Source organism: Crotalus tigris, unplaced genomic scaffold, assembly GCF_016545835.1.
Source record: "Crotalus tigris isolate CLP2741 ecotype Arizona unplaced genomic scaffold, ASM1654583v1 scf7180000024507.143522434:302558, whole genome shotgun sequence".
Classification (NCBI taxonomy): Eukaryota; Metazoa; Chordata; class Lepidosauria; order Squamata; family Viperidae; genus Crotalus; species Crotalus tigris.
This window is the reverse complement of record NW_024100679.1, coordinates 140450-158967: the sequence shown is the minus strand read 5'-3', so window position 1 is coordinate 158967 and position 18518 is coordinate 140450. Positions and strand designations below refer to the sequence as shown.

The 18518-nt window shown below is 38.3% G+C and overlaps 1 protein-coding gene across 1 annotated transcript in view; it reads right to left on the bottom strand.

Moving 5' to 3' along the window:
* Positions 1 to 374: 374 nt before the first annotated feature.
* The window catches only part of LOC120303875 (vomeronasal type-2 receptor 26-like), a gene marked incomplete at its 3' end in the record, with an annotated part of 28048 nt that continues 9904 nt past the window's right edge, over positions 375 to 18518 (bottom strand). Inside the window, exons 3-5 of the mRNA XM_039333756.1 lie at positions 10374 to 10601; positions 1681 to 1807; positions 375 to 1246 (exon numbers count right to left, since the gene is read on the bottom strand). Of these exons, the coding sequence (XP_039189690.1) occupies positions 375 to 1246; positions 1681 to 1807; positions 10374 to 10601 (1227 nt within the window). The remainder of the gene's footprint in view (positions 1247 to 1680; positions 1808 to 10373; positions 10602 to 18518) is intronic.

Here is an 18518-nt window from a genome sequence, read left to right as displayed (position 1 = left end):
CCTGGTGGCATAGTGTTAGAAGACAGTATTGCGTACAAAGTCTGCCTACAGCCTGGAGTTTGATCTTGACGACGCTCAAGGTTCACTCAGCTTTCCAACCTTCTGAGGTTGGTAAATGAGGACCCAGATTGTTGGGGGCAATATGCAAGTAATGCTTACATGGTAAACTGTGCAGAGAATGCTGAAATTGCTATGGAGCTATATAGAAGTCTAAATGTTATTGCTTTTAAAAAAAATGGAAGAAGACATCTATTCCTGAATAAAATTCTTTGACCAATCATCTGTTATGTTGTCTTCAGCCAAATTAGGAATTAGGGCAGCATTTACGCTGCACTTGAAACCACACTAGTCTTTTTCCTAACTAGCTGCTCTCTGGTATTCAGTTCTGGTCTCAGCATGATAATATAGCACTTGGGCATAAAAATGCAACCTAATAAACCACCACTTGAAGCCAAGATAGAGAAGACCTCCACAGCCACCATGGATTTCCCCTTAGTGCTTAAGTAGGTGGGCACAAAGGAGACCCAAACACTGCAAAAGACCAGCATGCTGAAGGTGATGAGTTTGGCTTCATTGAAACTGTCGGGCAACTTCCGGGCAAAAAAGGCCACCACGAAGCTGATGAGGGCCAAAAGCCACATGTAGCCCAGCACAACATAAAACATGATCTCTGAGCCTTCGTTGCATTGCACTAAGATCTCATCCAATTGGGAATGCATGTCCAACTCTAGGAAAGGAGGAGAAACGGTCAACCACACAGCACAGATGCTTGTTTGAATAAGTGAGCAAAAAACAATGACTGAGACAGACAGCCTTTTCCCTACCCAACACCTTATGCGGTTCCCTGGCTTTGTGGCTATGAAGGCCACAACCACAGTGATGGTTTTGGCTAACACACAAGATACTGCGATGGAGAAGACAACTCCAAAAACTGCTTGCCGGAGGAGACATGTGACTATCCCTGGGCATCCAAGGAAGAAGAAAGAGCAGAGAAAACACAGCAGGAGTGAGAAAAGCAAAGTGCAGGTGATATCCCAATTGTTGGCTTTGACAATGGGAGTGTTTTGGTGGCGGATAAATGTCCCCATCACTACAATTGTGATTACAGCAAAAGAAACAGCAAAGCTACTCAGGATTTCTCCCAGGAATTCTTTGTAGGATAAATAGGTGATAATTTTGGGAATACATTGATGGTGCTTCTCATTTGGATATTGTTCTTCTGGGCACCTCTCACATTGCTTGGAATCTAAAAACCATAAATATGATCTTTCAAAATTCTACACATTGAATTGATATTAGGTTTTAACAATTATTCCTTGCTGAAACAGTTTTTGGAATCTTCACACATAAAAGTATGGTTGTATTCTGAGAAAGTTTTCATATTACCACTTGAATCTGATAAGTAGAGTTGGCTTCATATAAAGAAAATAAACCTCTTTCAAAAATTGTGCCTTAGGAAAATCTTTTTAAAAGTTTATTTAATATGCCACGTTTCTTGAAGAAGAGATTACACACCTAAATAAAGAAAAACTTCTATTTAAAAAAAGCAGAAAGAAAACAAGGCAGGTGAGAGATCCCAATCAATCTATTCTTGTGTTTAAAATTATATTAAAAAACCCAAACTTGATTAGAGAATAATGTGTTTTTAAAGAGATATTACCGTAGATCTCTTTTTCTTACCAACCATGGTGGAAATGCTTCCCTCTGTACATTGGACACAGTCATAGCAGCAAACCTGTTTCCCCTCCTTAATTAATTTCCAGTACCCAGGATAACAACTGTCTACACAGGTGGCAGAAGGTGGTGTCTAATGGGAAAGGGAAGAATAAATAATTAAGAAGAATTATAATCTGGCTTTTACTCAATCAGTCAGCAGTCATTCTCTGTAAATAAATCCTAAAGCAGTCATTTTCTTGTAAGTTCTTTAATGCAAAATTTTGAATTCCTAGAACTTATTGCTAGATTCAGTCAGGGTAGAGGTAAACATCTGAAGAATCTTCTAAATGCTATTGAAAATTTGGATAAAAATCCCTTCACAACTTCTCCATCATACATAAGAGAATTTGAAATATTCTGAAGAGGATCATGAAAGAATCTCTCACAAACTTAATGAGCTTTCTTAATTTGATTAATAATAAGAAATAAACATATATGGGAAATGTTGAATTTCTAAGAATTTTGGTTGGTAAAGACTTCTATGTTCAGTTTTCCTCACTTCCTTGAGCTGATGGCAAAAATATTTATACCTAGCATTTTCTATCCTTTACCTATCATCTCTGTGTTGCATTGCCATTGAAGAGTGGTGTCCTGATTCTCCATGTATAATAAATGTACTCACAAATGAAGGCCGATATGTGTGTCTCAGGATAATGTTGCAGGATCCAATCTGGGTCAGTCTCTAGGAACTTCTCTCTAACATAGTATGTGTTGTTCTGTGTGTGGTATTTATAGTGCCTGTAGTAAGTGGCTTTTTAGATGTTGATGGCTGGCTTTTAAGTCATTAGCTTGTGCTGCCCAGCCCTCACCTTTTAAGTATTAGGCTAAATGTAAATCATCATTCCTAAAGACTGATCAGGGGACCGTTCTCAGGCTTCAATCACTTCCCTGGCTATTTTTGTGCCTGCTCGTCCAACAATCTTAAAAGTTGAAAATTGAATGTGTATCCTTGTCCATTGCAGTGTGAGGCTACCAATGAGTTTGGGGCTCCTCATCTGATGAATGTCAGGAGTTCATGCAGGAGAAACAGTCCTGCATGAACTAGAACACCATATATTTCATAACTACATATCTAAATTCTGGTGCCGCTATGTGGATGAGATTTTTGTCATCATCAAGAGAAATGCACTTAAAATTTTCGTGCCATACTGAACGCCATCTTCCCCAACCTACAGTTCACAATGGAAGAAGAAACAGCTAGGCAATTACCATTTGTAAAATCAGAAGATGGAAGCCTAGAAACTACAGCTAAATGTCTATGGAGATTCTCAGTCATCCAGGTCATGTTGTTGTTGTTGTTGTTGTTAATTGCGAAGTCATGTCCGACCCATCGCGACCCCATGGACAACGTTCCTCCAGGTCTTCCTGTCCTCTACCATCTTCTGGAGTCCATTTAAGTTCATACCTACTGCTTCAGTGACTCCATCCAGCCAACTCATTCTCTGTCATTCCCTTCTTCTATTGCCCTCAATCTTTCCCAGCATTAGGCCCTTCTGCAGTGAGTCCTTCTTTCTCATTAGGTAGCCAAAGTATTTGAGTTTCAACTTCAGGATCTGGTCTTCTAAAGAGCACTCGGGGTTGATCTCTTCTAGGACTGACCGGTTTCAACGTTTTGCAGTCCAAAGGACTCGCAGGAGTCTTCTCCAGCACCATAGTTCAAAGGCCTCAATTCTTTGGCGCTCAGCCTTTCTTATGGTCCTTCCAGGTTATAGTTATCCCAAATGCTTTTTTATGAGACAATAGGACTTTGTTGTTTTTCTTTGAAGTTGTTTTGCTTCTCATCCAAGAAAAAGCAATAGTTGCTTGCATAGCTTTATAGGTGGGATTTCTAACTTTTTATTGGGGAATTGTTATGTATGTATGTATCCAGACTTGGTTTCACTCTTGACCATGCCGATATTTTGGAACTAATAAACATGTTCTTTGAGGAAGTTCCAAGCCTTGGAGTTCTGCTTTATTTGTCTCTGTCTGTCGGAACCATGACAGAATCATTACAGAAACAGTCCTGGGTGAGCTAGAACACCATTCATTTCAGAACTACACACCTAAATTCTGGTGCCGCTATGTGGATGAGATATTTGTCATCGTCAAGAGAAATACACTTACAGATTTTCATACCATACTGAACTCCATCCTCCCTAATATACAGTTCACAATGAAGAAAAACAACTAGGCAATTACGATTTTTAGATGTACTTGTAAACACAGAAGATGGAAGCCTAGAAACTAGAGTTAAATGTCTATGGAGATTCTCAGTTATCCAGGTCATGGTTATCCCAAAGATTCTTTTTTACAAGGCAACTGGATTTTGCTATTTTTCTTTGAAGATGTTTCACTTCTCATCCAAGAACCTTCTTCAGCTCTTGGATGAGAAGTGAAATGTCTTCAAAGAAAAACAAGAAAGTCCAGGTGCTGCATGAAAAAGCATCTTTGGGATACCTAGAAACCATAGTTTTTCACAAGGCCACCAACGCTCCACAATTCTGAATTTCAACAGCAACCATCCACTGTCACACAAAAAGAGTTGCATCATAACACTAAAAGGCAAGGTGAAAAGTCACTGGAGTAACAAGCAAGACAAATAGCTGGAGAGCAGATACCTATATGAACAATTCAAGCAGAATGGGTGCCCACAATCATTTGTCATAAGATGTCTGTGTGTCAAGTGATTTCTACAGTGCCTAAGGTGGCTTCTTCTCTGGCAATACTACCAGCGGAACAAGCTAAATCTAGATCACCACCACCTTCTCCGCCTGTACCACCACTCACAGTAAAAGATCTCCAAGATGTTATGGGAAATGTTGTATGCCAAATTAGAGGAGAAGTGAAGGAGCTTTTAGTAGAGAGAAATAATATTTTGAGGCAAGATATAGTATTGGCTTTAAAAGGACTTGCTTCTCTTTTTGAAAAGTTGGATTCTTGTGTTGAAGAAGTAGCAGACAAAGTGGATTTATTGGAGGAAAGATTTGAAGGGGTGGAAAAAACGGTGGAAACTTCACAAGATGAAATTGTTGTCTCAGTACAGAGAGATGGAGTTTGCCTTAAGAATCAGGGGTTTGAGGGAAAATATGCAACAGGATTTGAGAGAGATGGTGGCAAATGACATTGCAGTGATTCTGAATAGATAAAAAGAGGAAATATTAGGAGAAATTGAAAAAATATTCAGAGTCAACTCTTGGGTTGCAAAGCAGAGAAATTTGCCAAGAGATGTGGTGATTTACTTTGGAAAAAGATCTTTGCGCAATGAAATTATACAAGCTTTTTACAATAAGAGATTTCAGATTGCTGCACAAGATGTGATAATTTTAAAGGAGATTCCATCTAAAATTTTAAGAAGAAGAAAGGAATTTGCTTTCCTATCAGATGAACTTAAAAAGAGGCAGATGCCATTTAGATGGGATATTCCGATTGGAATTGTGGTGAGTCACATGGGGACACGTTATAGACTCAATACTGTTTTTAAAGCAAGAGAGTTTTATATTTCGGTCCTGGGAGCGCGCTCATCACCACCTATAATGTTTAAAGCTTTGGAAGGGAAGGAGGGAGAGCAGTTGGCTGAAGAAGCTGTATTAATGAAAGCTGGAAAAATACAGGCTGAATGGTTACAGCAATCTGAGATGAAGGAACAGAGAATGACTCGAGCAGCACATAAACGCAAAGAAAAGGAGCAACAGAAGAAGGAAATTAAAGAAATTCCACAAGAATTCGTTTCAGAGCCTGTGGGAGGAGCAAGACCTAAGAGATCTTCGCTGGTCCAATCTTCGATGGTTGATCTCCAAGCAGTCTTCTCTAGGCTAATGGATGAAGGAGATGGCAAAGCTCCTGACCTGGAATGTTAATGGCCTTAATTCTCCACAGAAAAGGAAAAAAAATATTTCATTATTTAAAGCAATATAATAATGATATGGTTTGTTTGCAGGAAACCCATATCATCTCTAAAGATCAAAAATATTTGTTTAATGCTCGATTGGGTTCTCATTTTGTATCTTTTGCTTCTGGGAAAAAAGGGGGTGTGGTCATTTATGTTAAGCAAAATTTATCAGCTTTATTAATAGACTCTGATCCCCAAGGGAGATATGTTATGATTGAAGTGGGAATGTATGGTAAGAAAATACTCGTAGTGGGTTTATATGCTCCTAATCAACAACAAGAACAATTTTATCGGTTTTTACATCAAAAATTGATCTCATTGGACTATAGATCTGTTATATTGATGGGGGATTGGAATGGAGTGTTGGATACACAAAGAGATAAGAAGGGATTTTCTACTTCTTTTAAACAAGCTAAATTACCTAAAGCTTTTTTTGATCTGAAAGAGGATTGGGAATTGAGAGATTTTTGGCGGGAAGGTAATATGGAAGAGAGAGACTTTACCTTTTTTTCTGATAGACACCAATCATTTTCAAGAATTGATTTTTTTTCATTACAACGGATTTATATTTTAAAGCAAAAAATGTAAAGATTTTCCTGAGGACATTGACAGATCATAGTCCGGTATGGATGGAACTTGCCGTGGAAAAAGAGGAAAGAAGATCTTGGAGGTTGAATGAAAATTTATTTAGACAAGAGATGAATGTTCAGAAACTTAAAGAGTATTTAAAGGAATATTTTATTTTAAATATGAATAAGGGAACTTCAATGGCAATGGTTTGGGATGCCAGTAAGGCTTATATGTGTGGGGTTTTGATTCAAATGAATAAGGTTCATACACAAAAACGGATGCAAAAGCGTAAGGAATTGGAAGAGGAGATTAAATTAAAAGAAAAAGCTCTAATTTTGAACCCCTTAGATAAGAATGTAAAGACATCTATAGATTTGCTTAAAACACAGTTTAATATGCTAATGGATGATCAGGCTGCAACTAATTTACTTTATATGAAACATAATGCATTTTGTAATACTAATAAACCAGGGAGATGGCTGGCCTATCAATTAAGGAAGAAACAGAAGTCGAGAATTATAGATAAAATAAATTATAATGGTAAAGTGATTTTTCAGAAAGAATTGATTAAAAAATCTTTTTTAGATTATTATACAAAACTATACATGGGTAAGAAGGTACAGAGTTCAGATATAGACAAATATTTACAAGATGCTCATTTTCCTAAGTTAACAGATGATCAGAGACAAGAGATTAATGGATTTATTACTTCAGAGGAAATTATTACAGCAGTTAAGCAACTAAAAGCAGGCAAAGCACCTGGCACTGATGGATTGACATCAATTTATTATAAAGGTTTGATTGATGAGATGACAGAACCTCTAAAGGAACTTTTTAATAATATATTACAGGGGCTAGAGACTCCCCCATCTTGGGGTAGGGCTTTTATATCCTTGATTCCAAAAGAGGCTCAAGATCTTACTTTACCAAAAAATTATAGACCTATATCTCTTTTGAATGTAGACTATAAAATTTTTTCAAAAATTTTAGCTAACAGACTTATGAGATTGTATTGAATCAAGTGATACATATGGATCAAACAGGTTTTATAACTGAAAGATATATGAAGAATAATGTTAGACAAATTATTAATTTAATAGAATATTTGGACAAAAATAATCAGATTTCTGCAGGATTGATTTTTTTAGATGCTGAGAAAGCCTTTGATCAGTTAAATTGGCAATTTATGTTAAGACTGGTTGAAGAAATGAACTTTGGAGAAAATTTCACAGGCTTTTCGAGGTATTTATCAAAGACAATCAGCACAACTTATAGTTAATGGAGGTTTATCTGAGGTATTTCAAATTGAAAAGGGGACTAGACAGGGTTGCCCATTGTCCCCTTTGTTGTTTGTTTTAACGTTGGAAATTTTGTTGATAAAAATTCGTGAATCACCCAAAATAAAGGGAATAGAGATTAATAAAAATGATTATAAATTAAGGGCTTTTGCAGATGACTTGGTTGTTACTTTGTCTCAACTAGCTCATTCCGTAGTGGAGTTGTTACAATTGATAAATCAATTTGGACAAGTTTCTGGTTTTAAAGTTAATAATAATAAAACTAAAATATTACCCAAAAATATGACTAATTTGGATAAGGATATCCTGGTTAGATTGACAGGTTTTGAAGTTGTAAAAAAGGTTAAATATTTGGGGGTATTTTTATCTGCTTCTAATGTAAAATTGTATAAAAATAATTATGAAAAGTTGTGGTTTAAAATACAGAAAAATTTGAATGATTGGAAAAAATTGCAATTAATTTTGTTGGGGAGAATTACTGTGGTTAAAATGAATGTTTTGCCAAAGTTTCTTTTTTTGTTTCAAATGATACCTATTTTAAAGAAGGAGGTAAATTTAGAAGAATGGCAGAAAGGTATTAATAAATTCATTTGGGCGGGGAAAAAATCAAGAGTAAAATTTAAAATTATACAAGATGTTCGAGAGAGAGGTGGACTCAAGGTACCGAATTTGAAACTGTAATATGATGCGGTGGTTTTAACACTGATTAGTGATTGGATTAATTTAACAAATGTAAATATACTCCTTTTGGAGGGATGGGATTTATTATATGGCTGGCATGCCTATTTAATATATAATAAAAAGGTGGATAGGGTTTTTAAGTCTCATATTTTAAGAATTTCTTTATTGCGAGTTTGGAAGAAATATTATAGAACAGATTCTAAAATTCCATTGTGGGCAATTCCAGGGCATGCAATAGAAGGAATAAGAAAAGGAGTGAAGATGGATAGGATTTCTTATAAACAATTACTTAATTGGGATGGGAAAAATTGGAAAATTAAAATCTATGGATGAATTATTACAAAAAATATTAATTATTCTTGGTTTCAGTACAGACAATTATTAGAAAGGTGGAGGATAGATCAAAAAGTGGGTTTGATCAGGGAGGATGTGAATTTGTTGAAACAAATTAAAGACCAAAGTCGAACTCATATAAAAAGGATTTATGGTGTTTTAGTGGAGTTGGATTCAGAATCAGAATTAGTTAAATGGGCTCAAAATTTTGAAGAGCCGATTTTATTAGATACATGGGAGATAATTCTGGGTGAGGAATGTTAAATTTACGCAAGCTCAAAATTTACGAGAAAATTTTTATAAAATGTTTTATAGGTGGCACCTTGATCCACAAAAGATGTCTCGTATGTATCCAAATTTGCAGCCTAAATGTTGGAGATGTGGCTGTTTGGATGCAACGTATTATCATATTTGGTGGTCATGTAAAAATACAAAGGCTTTTTGGATTAAGATTTGGTGGAACATTCAAAGAATTTTTAGTAGAAGGATAAAATTTACACCACAATTGTTTTGTTAGGTATTATTGTTGATTGTGATGATAAAGAAATTGTTTTAATGTTGAATTTAATGTTGAATTTAATTACAGCGGCAAGGCTGCTGATAGAAGGAGTTTTGCCTACTTTAGAGGAATGGTTTCTTAAAGTTTCTTATTTATCTGAAATGGCAAAAATTTCGGCTTATTTGAAAGATCAATCGCAAGAGAAATGTTTTTGGGTGTGGAAAAGATGAGTGAATTTTATACAGCACAAATATGAGATTAAAAAGTATTATTTAGCTTTTGAATAATTTATATTTAAGGTGATGATTAGAAATATTGTTTTGTTTTGTTCTTATATATTGGAGTTAAAGTATTTAAAATTTTGGGGTTTTTTTAATGTATTTATAATTGTTTGATGTTTATTTAAGTTGTAAGGTTTTTTTTAGTTTTTATTAAGCCTGTATTCAGCTCTGGGAAGAAGGGGGGAGGGTGATGGGGGGAAGGGGGGGTGGGAGAGGGGGGGTTATTTTATTGTAAAACTGTAAAAATTTTCAATTAAAAAAAAAGATGTCTGTGCAACACAGTGGGGAGAGAAAGAAAGAAAGAAGGTATAAGAGCAAACACATGGCACAGCCTGACATACAGTATATCCAAAGCATTTCACTAGCAGTAGAATGCAGCTTCTGAGATGTGCAAGGGGGCATTCCCACCGCAGAGGCTATCATACAAGAACAAATTATGCCAATCAAGGAAGCAAATGCAGGTGTGGTGAGCGCAAGACTTGGGGTGATGGTCAGCTTTGGTAGATGTCCAATTAATCTCTCCTATTCTGTGATGAGCAATAAAATGGAATAGCACATTAGTCCAATCTTGCCTGTATTTCAAAATGCATAAGCATCAGTGCCTGCTGAAAAGCTATTCACTTCTCTAAAGTAGTAAATTTACTATACTTTTTCAAAGCACATCACTTGAAAAAAGCACTATATCAAAATGGCCAGCTGCTGTCCCCAGATTTTTGAATTGGCTATGGGAAGGAAAAACTGTGAGTGGCAAGAGAAACACATCCTGCAAACTCCAGGGAGATGGGATGTGTAGGTTAGGCTGAAGTGGTAAATAGATGTGCTGACCTTTTTCATGCTTTGGTTCTGAAACTGATTCAACCATTGACTAAACAGTCAGATAAACCCATTAGTGGGAAAGTCCTCTGGACCCAGATGGTCCATAACCCCAGCCAGCAAAGCTCTCTTTCATCACCATCTGAAAGTATAATGTAGAATTGAGAATTGTTTCATTTTTCCAGGATACAAAATTGTTCTAACATCGTTAGGAAGATTTCAAATGACCTTGGAACCACTTTGAGTTTACTTCTTTAAAATTCCAGAAATTGAGAAAATATCACCTTTTTAGTTAGTTTTTAAAAATTCACCTGCTTAAATTTGGGATTCCATACAATGGCAGTTGTATTAATGGTGAGGTCTTCCTTCTGAGAACTCTGAGGTTCAATATGGCCAACTTGGATCTTCTGAAAGGATCGACTGGGGAAAGTAATCAAGTTGATGATATCGTATGCTGCTGCCAGATTTCCATTCTCATTGAAAGCTATTTCTTCCCCAGCACTATTGTTGAAATGAAGTTTTGTCAAAAATAAACGAAGCTAAAAGATAAGAGAGATAAGGGAGAAATTAATGCTAATAATAGGCAATAGGATTTACAGTTCCATGCTGTGATTTACCAAATGGTGCTGAGCTTGATTTTTAATGAACTTCCAAACATTTGAGTTAATATTTTTTTTATGTTCAAAGGCATAATTCTACTTTGCAGGAATATGTTCATATTTTTTAAGTTTAAGTAATTAGTACAGATTTTGTCAGATAGATTGCTCTTCCAAATTTTGCATTTCATGAAACAAAAATTATTGCTAAGAAATATAACAGAAAAACAGAATATTAGAATAACAGAATTGGAAAGGACCTTGAAGGTCTTCTACTCCAACCTCTTGCTCAAGCTGGAGACCATAGATCAATGATGGCGAACCTTTTAGAGACCAAGTGCCCAAATCAAAACCCCAAACCCACTTATTTATCGCAAAGTGCCAGGGGCGCATCAGCATTGTGGTGCGCTGGGGGGGGAGGGAGACGCTTCTGAGTGCCACCTCTGCCATTGAAAAACCAGTGGCGCAAAAATGGGTCACCGTGGTGCACGGTGCAAAAATGGCCTCTCCCGAGCTGCAGGGTACAGATACAAAGTGCTGCACCATGCAAGAATGGGGCAGGACTAGGGAATATCATGCAGGCACTAGCCACACCCATTTGTAGCACATGCATGCTCACGGCCCCATGCATGCACGCATGCATGTAAAATACTTCCCCCTCCCTTTTTTTCCAGTCCACCAATTGACAATGGTTGGTGACCTCTGTTCTACCACTTCTACTTCAGCTTGCAAGTTGGCTGCTTCGCCTGCTTTGTGCTGGGTGGGGGTCCTGCTCTGGGCGGTGGTGGCGGTCTGATGGACCTGCTGCTGGCAGTGGCAGCGTGTGTGCCAACAGAGAGGGCTCTGAGTGCGACCTCTAGCATATGTGCCAAAGGTTCGCCACCACTGCCCTAGATCATTTCAGACAAATGCCTGTCCTATACCAGACCTCCCCTTTCCGGGTTGGCAACCCAGAGACAAAGGGAGGAGCAGGGAAATGTGCAAGTGCGTGTAGGCAAGGACAAACAAGCACGTGCATGACAGCAGCACTAGGACCCACACACCTGCAGCCGTGCTGTTTCATGCCACCTGCACGCCTGTGCAAGCAGGCTGCTAGCGCTTGCAAATGGGCTGCTAGTGCCCATGTGCATGCACAAATGGGTGGCTAACACTTGCATGCATGCACAAAAGGCCACTAGCACCTGCGTGACACTGGCAGCAGCCCTAGCGCTCCCACACTCGCCAACCATTCCTGCAGTTTGGTGACTCACAGACCACAGGCCTGTACTGGGTCATGGACCACAGGTTGGAGACCACTGCCCTATACCATTTCAGACAAATGGTTGTCCAATATCTTTTTAAAAACCTCCAATGTTGGAGCATCCACAACTTATGGAAGCAAATCATTTCACTGATTAATTGTTCTAAATGTCAGGAAATTACTCCTTAGTTTTAGTTTGCTTCTCTCCTTGATTATTTTCCATCCATTACTTCTTATTCTGCCTTCAGATGCTTTGGAGAATAGGTTTGTGGCAGCACATTATATATAATGGATGTCACCATATTTTTGGGAATTCTGTCCCAGAAAACATGATTAAGAAGTTCCATTGTGGGACTGAAAATATCTACACCAAGCATATCTTAGAGAAAGAAAAGTATTTTCATCCTATACTACCCCTGTCTCCAACTTTATTCCATTATTATTATCATTCATCGCACAGTCAGCCAGATGTTTAGACTGGATTTGGCATTTTGTCTACCTATCGAGTCCTTACCCAGGACCTGGGATAGGCAGATGTGGATGTTTGATGGTATTACAGGTATCGTCGCAGGATGGAAGCAGTTCCTAGTAAGGCCGCCTTTTGCAATTGACTAATAGCGAATTTGTCAATGCCAATGGTGTTCAAGTGGTGCTCCAGTTGTTTTGGGATTGCACCCAAGGAGCCTATGACTATTGGTACTACCCTTGCTTGCTTTTGCCACAGTCTTTCTATTTCTATTTGTAGGTCTTTGTATTTTGTTATCTTCTCCAGTTCTTTCTCTTCTATTCTGCTATCTCCAGGCACTGCCACGTCCACTATCCAGACTTTTTTGTCTTTCTTATCGACAATTGTTAAGTCTGGGGTGTTATGTTGCAGGTGCTTGTCTGTTTGAATTCTGAAGTCCCAGAGCAGTTTAATTTTATCATTTTCTATGACTTTCTCTATTTTATGATCCCACCAGTTTTTGCTTACAGGCAAATGATATTTTTTGCAGATCTTCCAATGCACCATTGTTGCTACTTTGTCATGCCGCTGCTTGTAATCAGTCTGTGCAATCTTCTTGCAACAGCTTACCAAGTGGTCCACTGTTTCTTCAGCTTCTTTGCATAGGCGGCACTTACTGTCTGTTGCTGTCTTCTCAATTTTGACTTTGTATGCATTTGTCCTTAAGGCTTGGTCTTGTGCAGCCAGAATTAGTCCCTCGGTCTCTTTCTTCAATTTTCCTGCTCTTAGCCATTGCCAGGTTTTATTATTATCTGCTTTCCCAGCTATTTTTTTCATGTATTGGCCATGTAGTGCTTTGTCTTCCCATGCCTCTATTCTGTTCTTCATTTGGTCTTTCTTGTAGGCCAGTTTGGTCTCTCCAGTAGTTAGTAAGCCTTCCTGATATACTAATTTCAGTGCATCTTCATCATTGTTCTTCAGATATTCTTCCAAAGCCATTTTTTCTTCTTCAACCATCTGATGTACTTGTAGCATTCCACGCCCACCTATTTGCCTTGGTAGATAAAGTCTATCAATGTCACTGCGTGGATGAAGGGCATGATTCATTGTCATTATTTTTCTGGTCTGCCTATCCATTGCTTTTAGTTCTGCTTGAGTCCAGTCCACTATTCCAGCTATGTACCTAATGACTGGGATTGCCCAGGTGTTGATTGCCTTTATGGTATTTCCTCCATTGAGTTTGGACTTTAAGATCTTCTTCACTCTCTTGATTATTATTATTATTATTATGGATCATCGCACAGTCAGCCAGATGTTCAGACTGGATTTGGCATTTTGTCTACCTATCGAGTCCTTACCCAGGACCTGGGATAGGCAGATGTGGATGTTTGATGGTATTACAGTATCGTCGCAGGATGGAAGCAGTTCCTAATAAGGCCGCCTTTTGCAATTGACTAATAGCGAATTTGTCAATGCCAATGGTGTTCAAGTGGTGCTCCAGTTGTTTTGGGATTGCACCCAAGGAGCCTATGACTATTGGTACTACCCTTGCTTGCTTTTGCCACAGTCTTTCTATTTCTATTTGTAGGTCTTTGTATTTTGTTATCTTCTCCAGTTCTTTCTCGTCTATTCTGCTGTCTCCAGGCACTGCCACATCCACTATCCAGACTTTTTTGTCTTTCTTATCGACAATTGTTAAGTCTGGGGTGTTATGTTGCAGGTGCTTGTCTGTTTGAATTCTGAAGTCCCAGAGCAGTTTAATTTTATCATTTTCTATGACTTTCTCTATTTTATGATCCCACCAGTTTTTGCTTACAGGCAAATGATATTTTTTGCAGATCTTCCAATGCACCATTGTTGCTACTTTGTCATGCCGCTGCTTGTAATCAGTTTGTGCAATCTTCTTGCAACAGCTTACCAAGTGGTCCACTGTTTCTTCAGCTTCTTTGCATAGGCGGCACTTACTGTCTGTTGCTGTCTTCTCAATTTTGACTTTGTATGCATTTGTCCTTAAGGCTTGGTCTTGTGCAGCCAGAATTAGTCCCTCGGTCTCTTTCTTCAATTTTCCTGCTCTTAGCCATTGCCAGGTTTTATTATTATCTGCTTTCCCAGCTATTTTTTTCATGTATTGGCCATGTAGTGCTTTGTCTTCCCATGCCTCTATTCTGTTCTTCATTTGGTCTTTCTTGTAGGCCAGTTTGGTCTCTCCAGTAGTCAGTAAGCCTTCCTGATATACTAATTTCAGTGCATCTTCATCATTGTTCTTCAGATATTCTTCCAAAGCCATTTTTTCTTCTTCAACCATCTGATGTACTTGTAGCATTCCACGCCCACCTATTTGCCTTGGTAGATAACGTCTATCAATGTCACTGCGTGGATGAAGGGCGTGATTCATTGTCATTATTTTTCTGGTCTGCCTATCCATTGCTTTTAGTTCTGCTTGAGTCCAGTCCACGATTCCAGCTGTGTATCGAATGACTGGGATTGCCCAGGTGTTGATTGCCTTTATGGTATTTCCTCCATTGAGTTTGGATTTTAAGATCTTCTTCACTCTCTTGATGTATTCACCTCTAATCTTTTTCTTGACTTCAGTGTGCTTGATGTTGTCAGCTTGAAGGATACCCAAGTATTTGTAGTACTCTTCCTCATCCAGACTCTTTATGTTATTTCGTGGGCATCGATTCCTTCATTTTCATATTTTTCCTTGTTTGATAGTAAGTGTGGCACATTTGTCCAAGCCAAACTATACATATCCTGGCATATATACGGAAGTTTTGAGCAGCGATTCTATTTCAGATGATGTTTTTCCAATACAGCTTCATATCATGCTATGTAATTCCAATGGGATGTCTGGCAGATGTTTTTGATTTGATAGCCATGTCTGAGTTTTCAGATTGTTGACAGAGAAACAGTGCAATAACAAATAGTAATGGTGATGATCTAATGAATCTCCTTGAAATATTCCTCTCTTGATATTAACCTTCCCAGCTTCTCCATTGATCTGCAATGTGTCTCATTGTGCCATTGATCTTTGCACATTTTCTAATGTTTCTACTGACTCCTGTTATTTCTAGGCACTTTTATCCATCCATGTGGCAGAGAAGTCAAATGCCTTTTTGTAGTCAATCCATGCCACATTTAGGTTGGTCTTCCTTCTCTTGCAGTTTTCCAAGATCATTTTGTCTATTAGGAGTTGATCTTTTGTTCCTCTGCTATTGGGGCAGTTTCCTTTCTGCTCAGGTGGAAGAGATTGTTTTCAACTAGATGCTGTTGTACTGCATCAGCTACCACACCAGTTAGTAATTTGAAAGTTGTTGGTAAACAGGTAATTGGCCTGTAGTTGCCTGGTGTTGCCCCTTTTGCTGGATTTTTTATTATTAGGTAGGTTTTCCCAGTTGTTAGCCATTTTTCAATTTCTCCTCCTTGTAGTATATTGTTGAACTGCTTGGCAATGAGTGGGTGTATAACAGTTAGATGTTTCAACCCAAACCCATGCAGTTCATCTTCACCTGGTGCTGACCAATTTTTTATTTTCCTTGCTCTTTTTTTCTACCATTTTTGTTATTACTAGTTCTTTCATTTCAACTTCTGTTTTATTTGCATCCACCTCTTTTAACCAAGCCGCATCCTTGTTGTATTTCTTTGGGTTATCCCATATCTGCTTCCAGAACTGCACTGTTTCTTCCTTGTCAGGTACTGACTGATTCCTTGCAGTTTCTCCATTGATGGATTGGTAGAAACGGTTCTGATTGGATTGAAATTGGAGGTTCTGCCTATAGTTTGCAATTCGAGCTTCATATCTACTGATTTTCCTGGCTATAGCTGTTATTTGTTGCTTTATGATTTCCAGTGCTTCCTTGATCTTCCTTGTTTCTAAGTAGTATTTCTTGATTAGGTATTCTTTGGTCTTCTTGTTCTTCAGCTTCTTTTCTTTCATCTGTTCTAGCTTGCTTGCATGTGATCTTAACTTGCTGATCTTATTTCTAGTCTAACCTTCCATTTTTGTGGTGCACTGTTTGTTTGTTTTTCTTCTTTGTTGATTTGGCATCCCAGGTAGTCGTTATAACTGCAAGCTGTGCTGTACATTAGTTGGTTTGTTTTCTTGCAGTGAATTGGTGCTTATACTTGATATTGCAGTATTTGCATCTTTAATGCTTGTGCTAGCTGTTTCTTTGGAACAAGCTTCAATGCAGGTAGCCTTATTCTGTTGTTTTTGTGCTGTTCTAGATGCTCAGTTATTCTTTGTTTCAATTCTTTTATTTCTTTAGTTAGAGGGTTTTGTCTTCCTGAGGAAGAAGTGCCTGGTTTCCAAATGAGAACAGTTGTATATCTCTGCTGGATTCCTTCACTGCCAACTCCCCCTGGTTTGCCTCTACATTCTGAATTACTTCTGGTAAGGCTTTGATTTCTTTGCCTTGGGTAAACCTTTGCAGTTCGTCATTCTGTTTCTGTAATACTTTATTTCTATTTATCACTCGGCGTTGATCTGCTAGTCTCTGTTCTGTATTTTCTGATTCTGGATGTTGTTCTTTCCAGAATGTGGTGCATTCGTTTTAGATATCCTCTTCTTGTTGGACTTGATCTGTAGTAACAAATCATTATTTCTTTGTTTTCCATCACTGTGTATCTGCGACGGGTAAACACCTTTTCTTCCAGTAGTTCTGCAGCTGCGGGCCCTGGTTGCTCAGCCAACAGTCCTGAGTCCTGTAACCCATTTTTCACCAGATATCCAGGGACTCCAATATCTAGCGCGGACCTTGTTAACCTGGGCGACATCGAGCCGGTATGGCATTCTGAAATTTACGTCTCACCATATTTTTTATGGGAGAGACACTCTTTGTCTGACTCCTCTGATGAGACCTGTCCAGTATGGTTGAACCTCTGGCATAGCTCTCATCTTCCTCAGAGTACACAAGCCCCCCAACCACGTCAAGGTAGTGCCTCACTGGGGGATTATTATTATTATTATTATTATTATTATTATTATTATTATTATTATTATTATTATTATTATTCTTATTATTATTATGGATCATCGCACAGTCAGCCAGATGTTCAGACTGGATTTGGCATTTTGTCTACCTATCGAGTCCTTACCCAGGACCTGGGATAGGCAGATGTGGATGTTTGATGGTATTACAGATATCGTCGCAGGATGGAAGCAGTTCCTAATAAGGCTGCCTTTTGCACTTGACTAATAGCGAATTTGTCAATGCCAATGGTGTTCAAGTGGTGCTCCAGTTGTTTTGGGATTGCACCTAAGGAGCCTATTACTATTGGTACTACCCTTGCTTGCTTTTGCCATAGTCTTTCTATTTCTATTTGTAGGTCTTTGTATTTTATTATCTTCTCCAGTTCTTTCTCTTCTATTCTGCTATCTCCAGGCACTGCCACGTCCACTATCCAGACTTTTTTGTCTTTCTTATTGACAATTGTTAAGTCTGGGGTGTTATATTGCAAGTGCTTGTCTGTTTGAATTCTGAAGTCCCAGAGCAGTTTAATTTTATCATTTTCTATGACTTTCTCTATTTTATGATCCCACCAGTTTTTGCTTACAGGCAAATGATATTTTTTGCAGATCTCCCAATGCACCATTGTTTCTTCAGCTTCTTTGCATAGGCGGCACTTACTGTCTGTTGCTTTCTTCTCAGTTTTGACTTTATATGCATTTGTCCTTAAGGCTTGGTCTTGTGCAGCCAGAATTAGTCCCTCGGTCTCTTTCTTCAATTTTCCTGCTCTTAGCCATTGTCAGGTTTGTTATTATCTGCTTTCCCTGCTATTTTTTTCATGTATTGGCCATGTAGTGCTTTGTCTTCTCATGCCTCTATTCTGTTCTTCATTTGGTCTTTCTTGTAGGCCAGTTTGATCTCTCCAGTAGTCAGTAAGCCTTCCTGATATACTAATTTCAGTGCATCTTCATCATTGTTCTTCAGATATTCTTCCAAAGCCATTTTTTCTTCTTCAACCATCTGATGTACTTGTAGCATTCCACGCCCACCTATTTGCCTTGGTATATAAAGTCTGTCAATGTCACTGCGTGGATGAAGGGCATGATTCATTGTCATTATTTTTCTGGTCTTCCTATCCATTGCTTTTAGTTCTGCTTGAGTCCAGTCCACTATTCCAGCTGTGTACCTAATGACTGGGATTGCCCAGGTGTTGATTGCCTTTATGG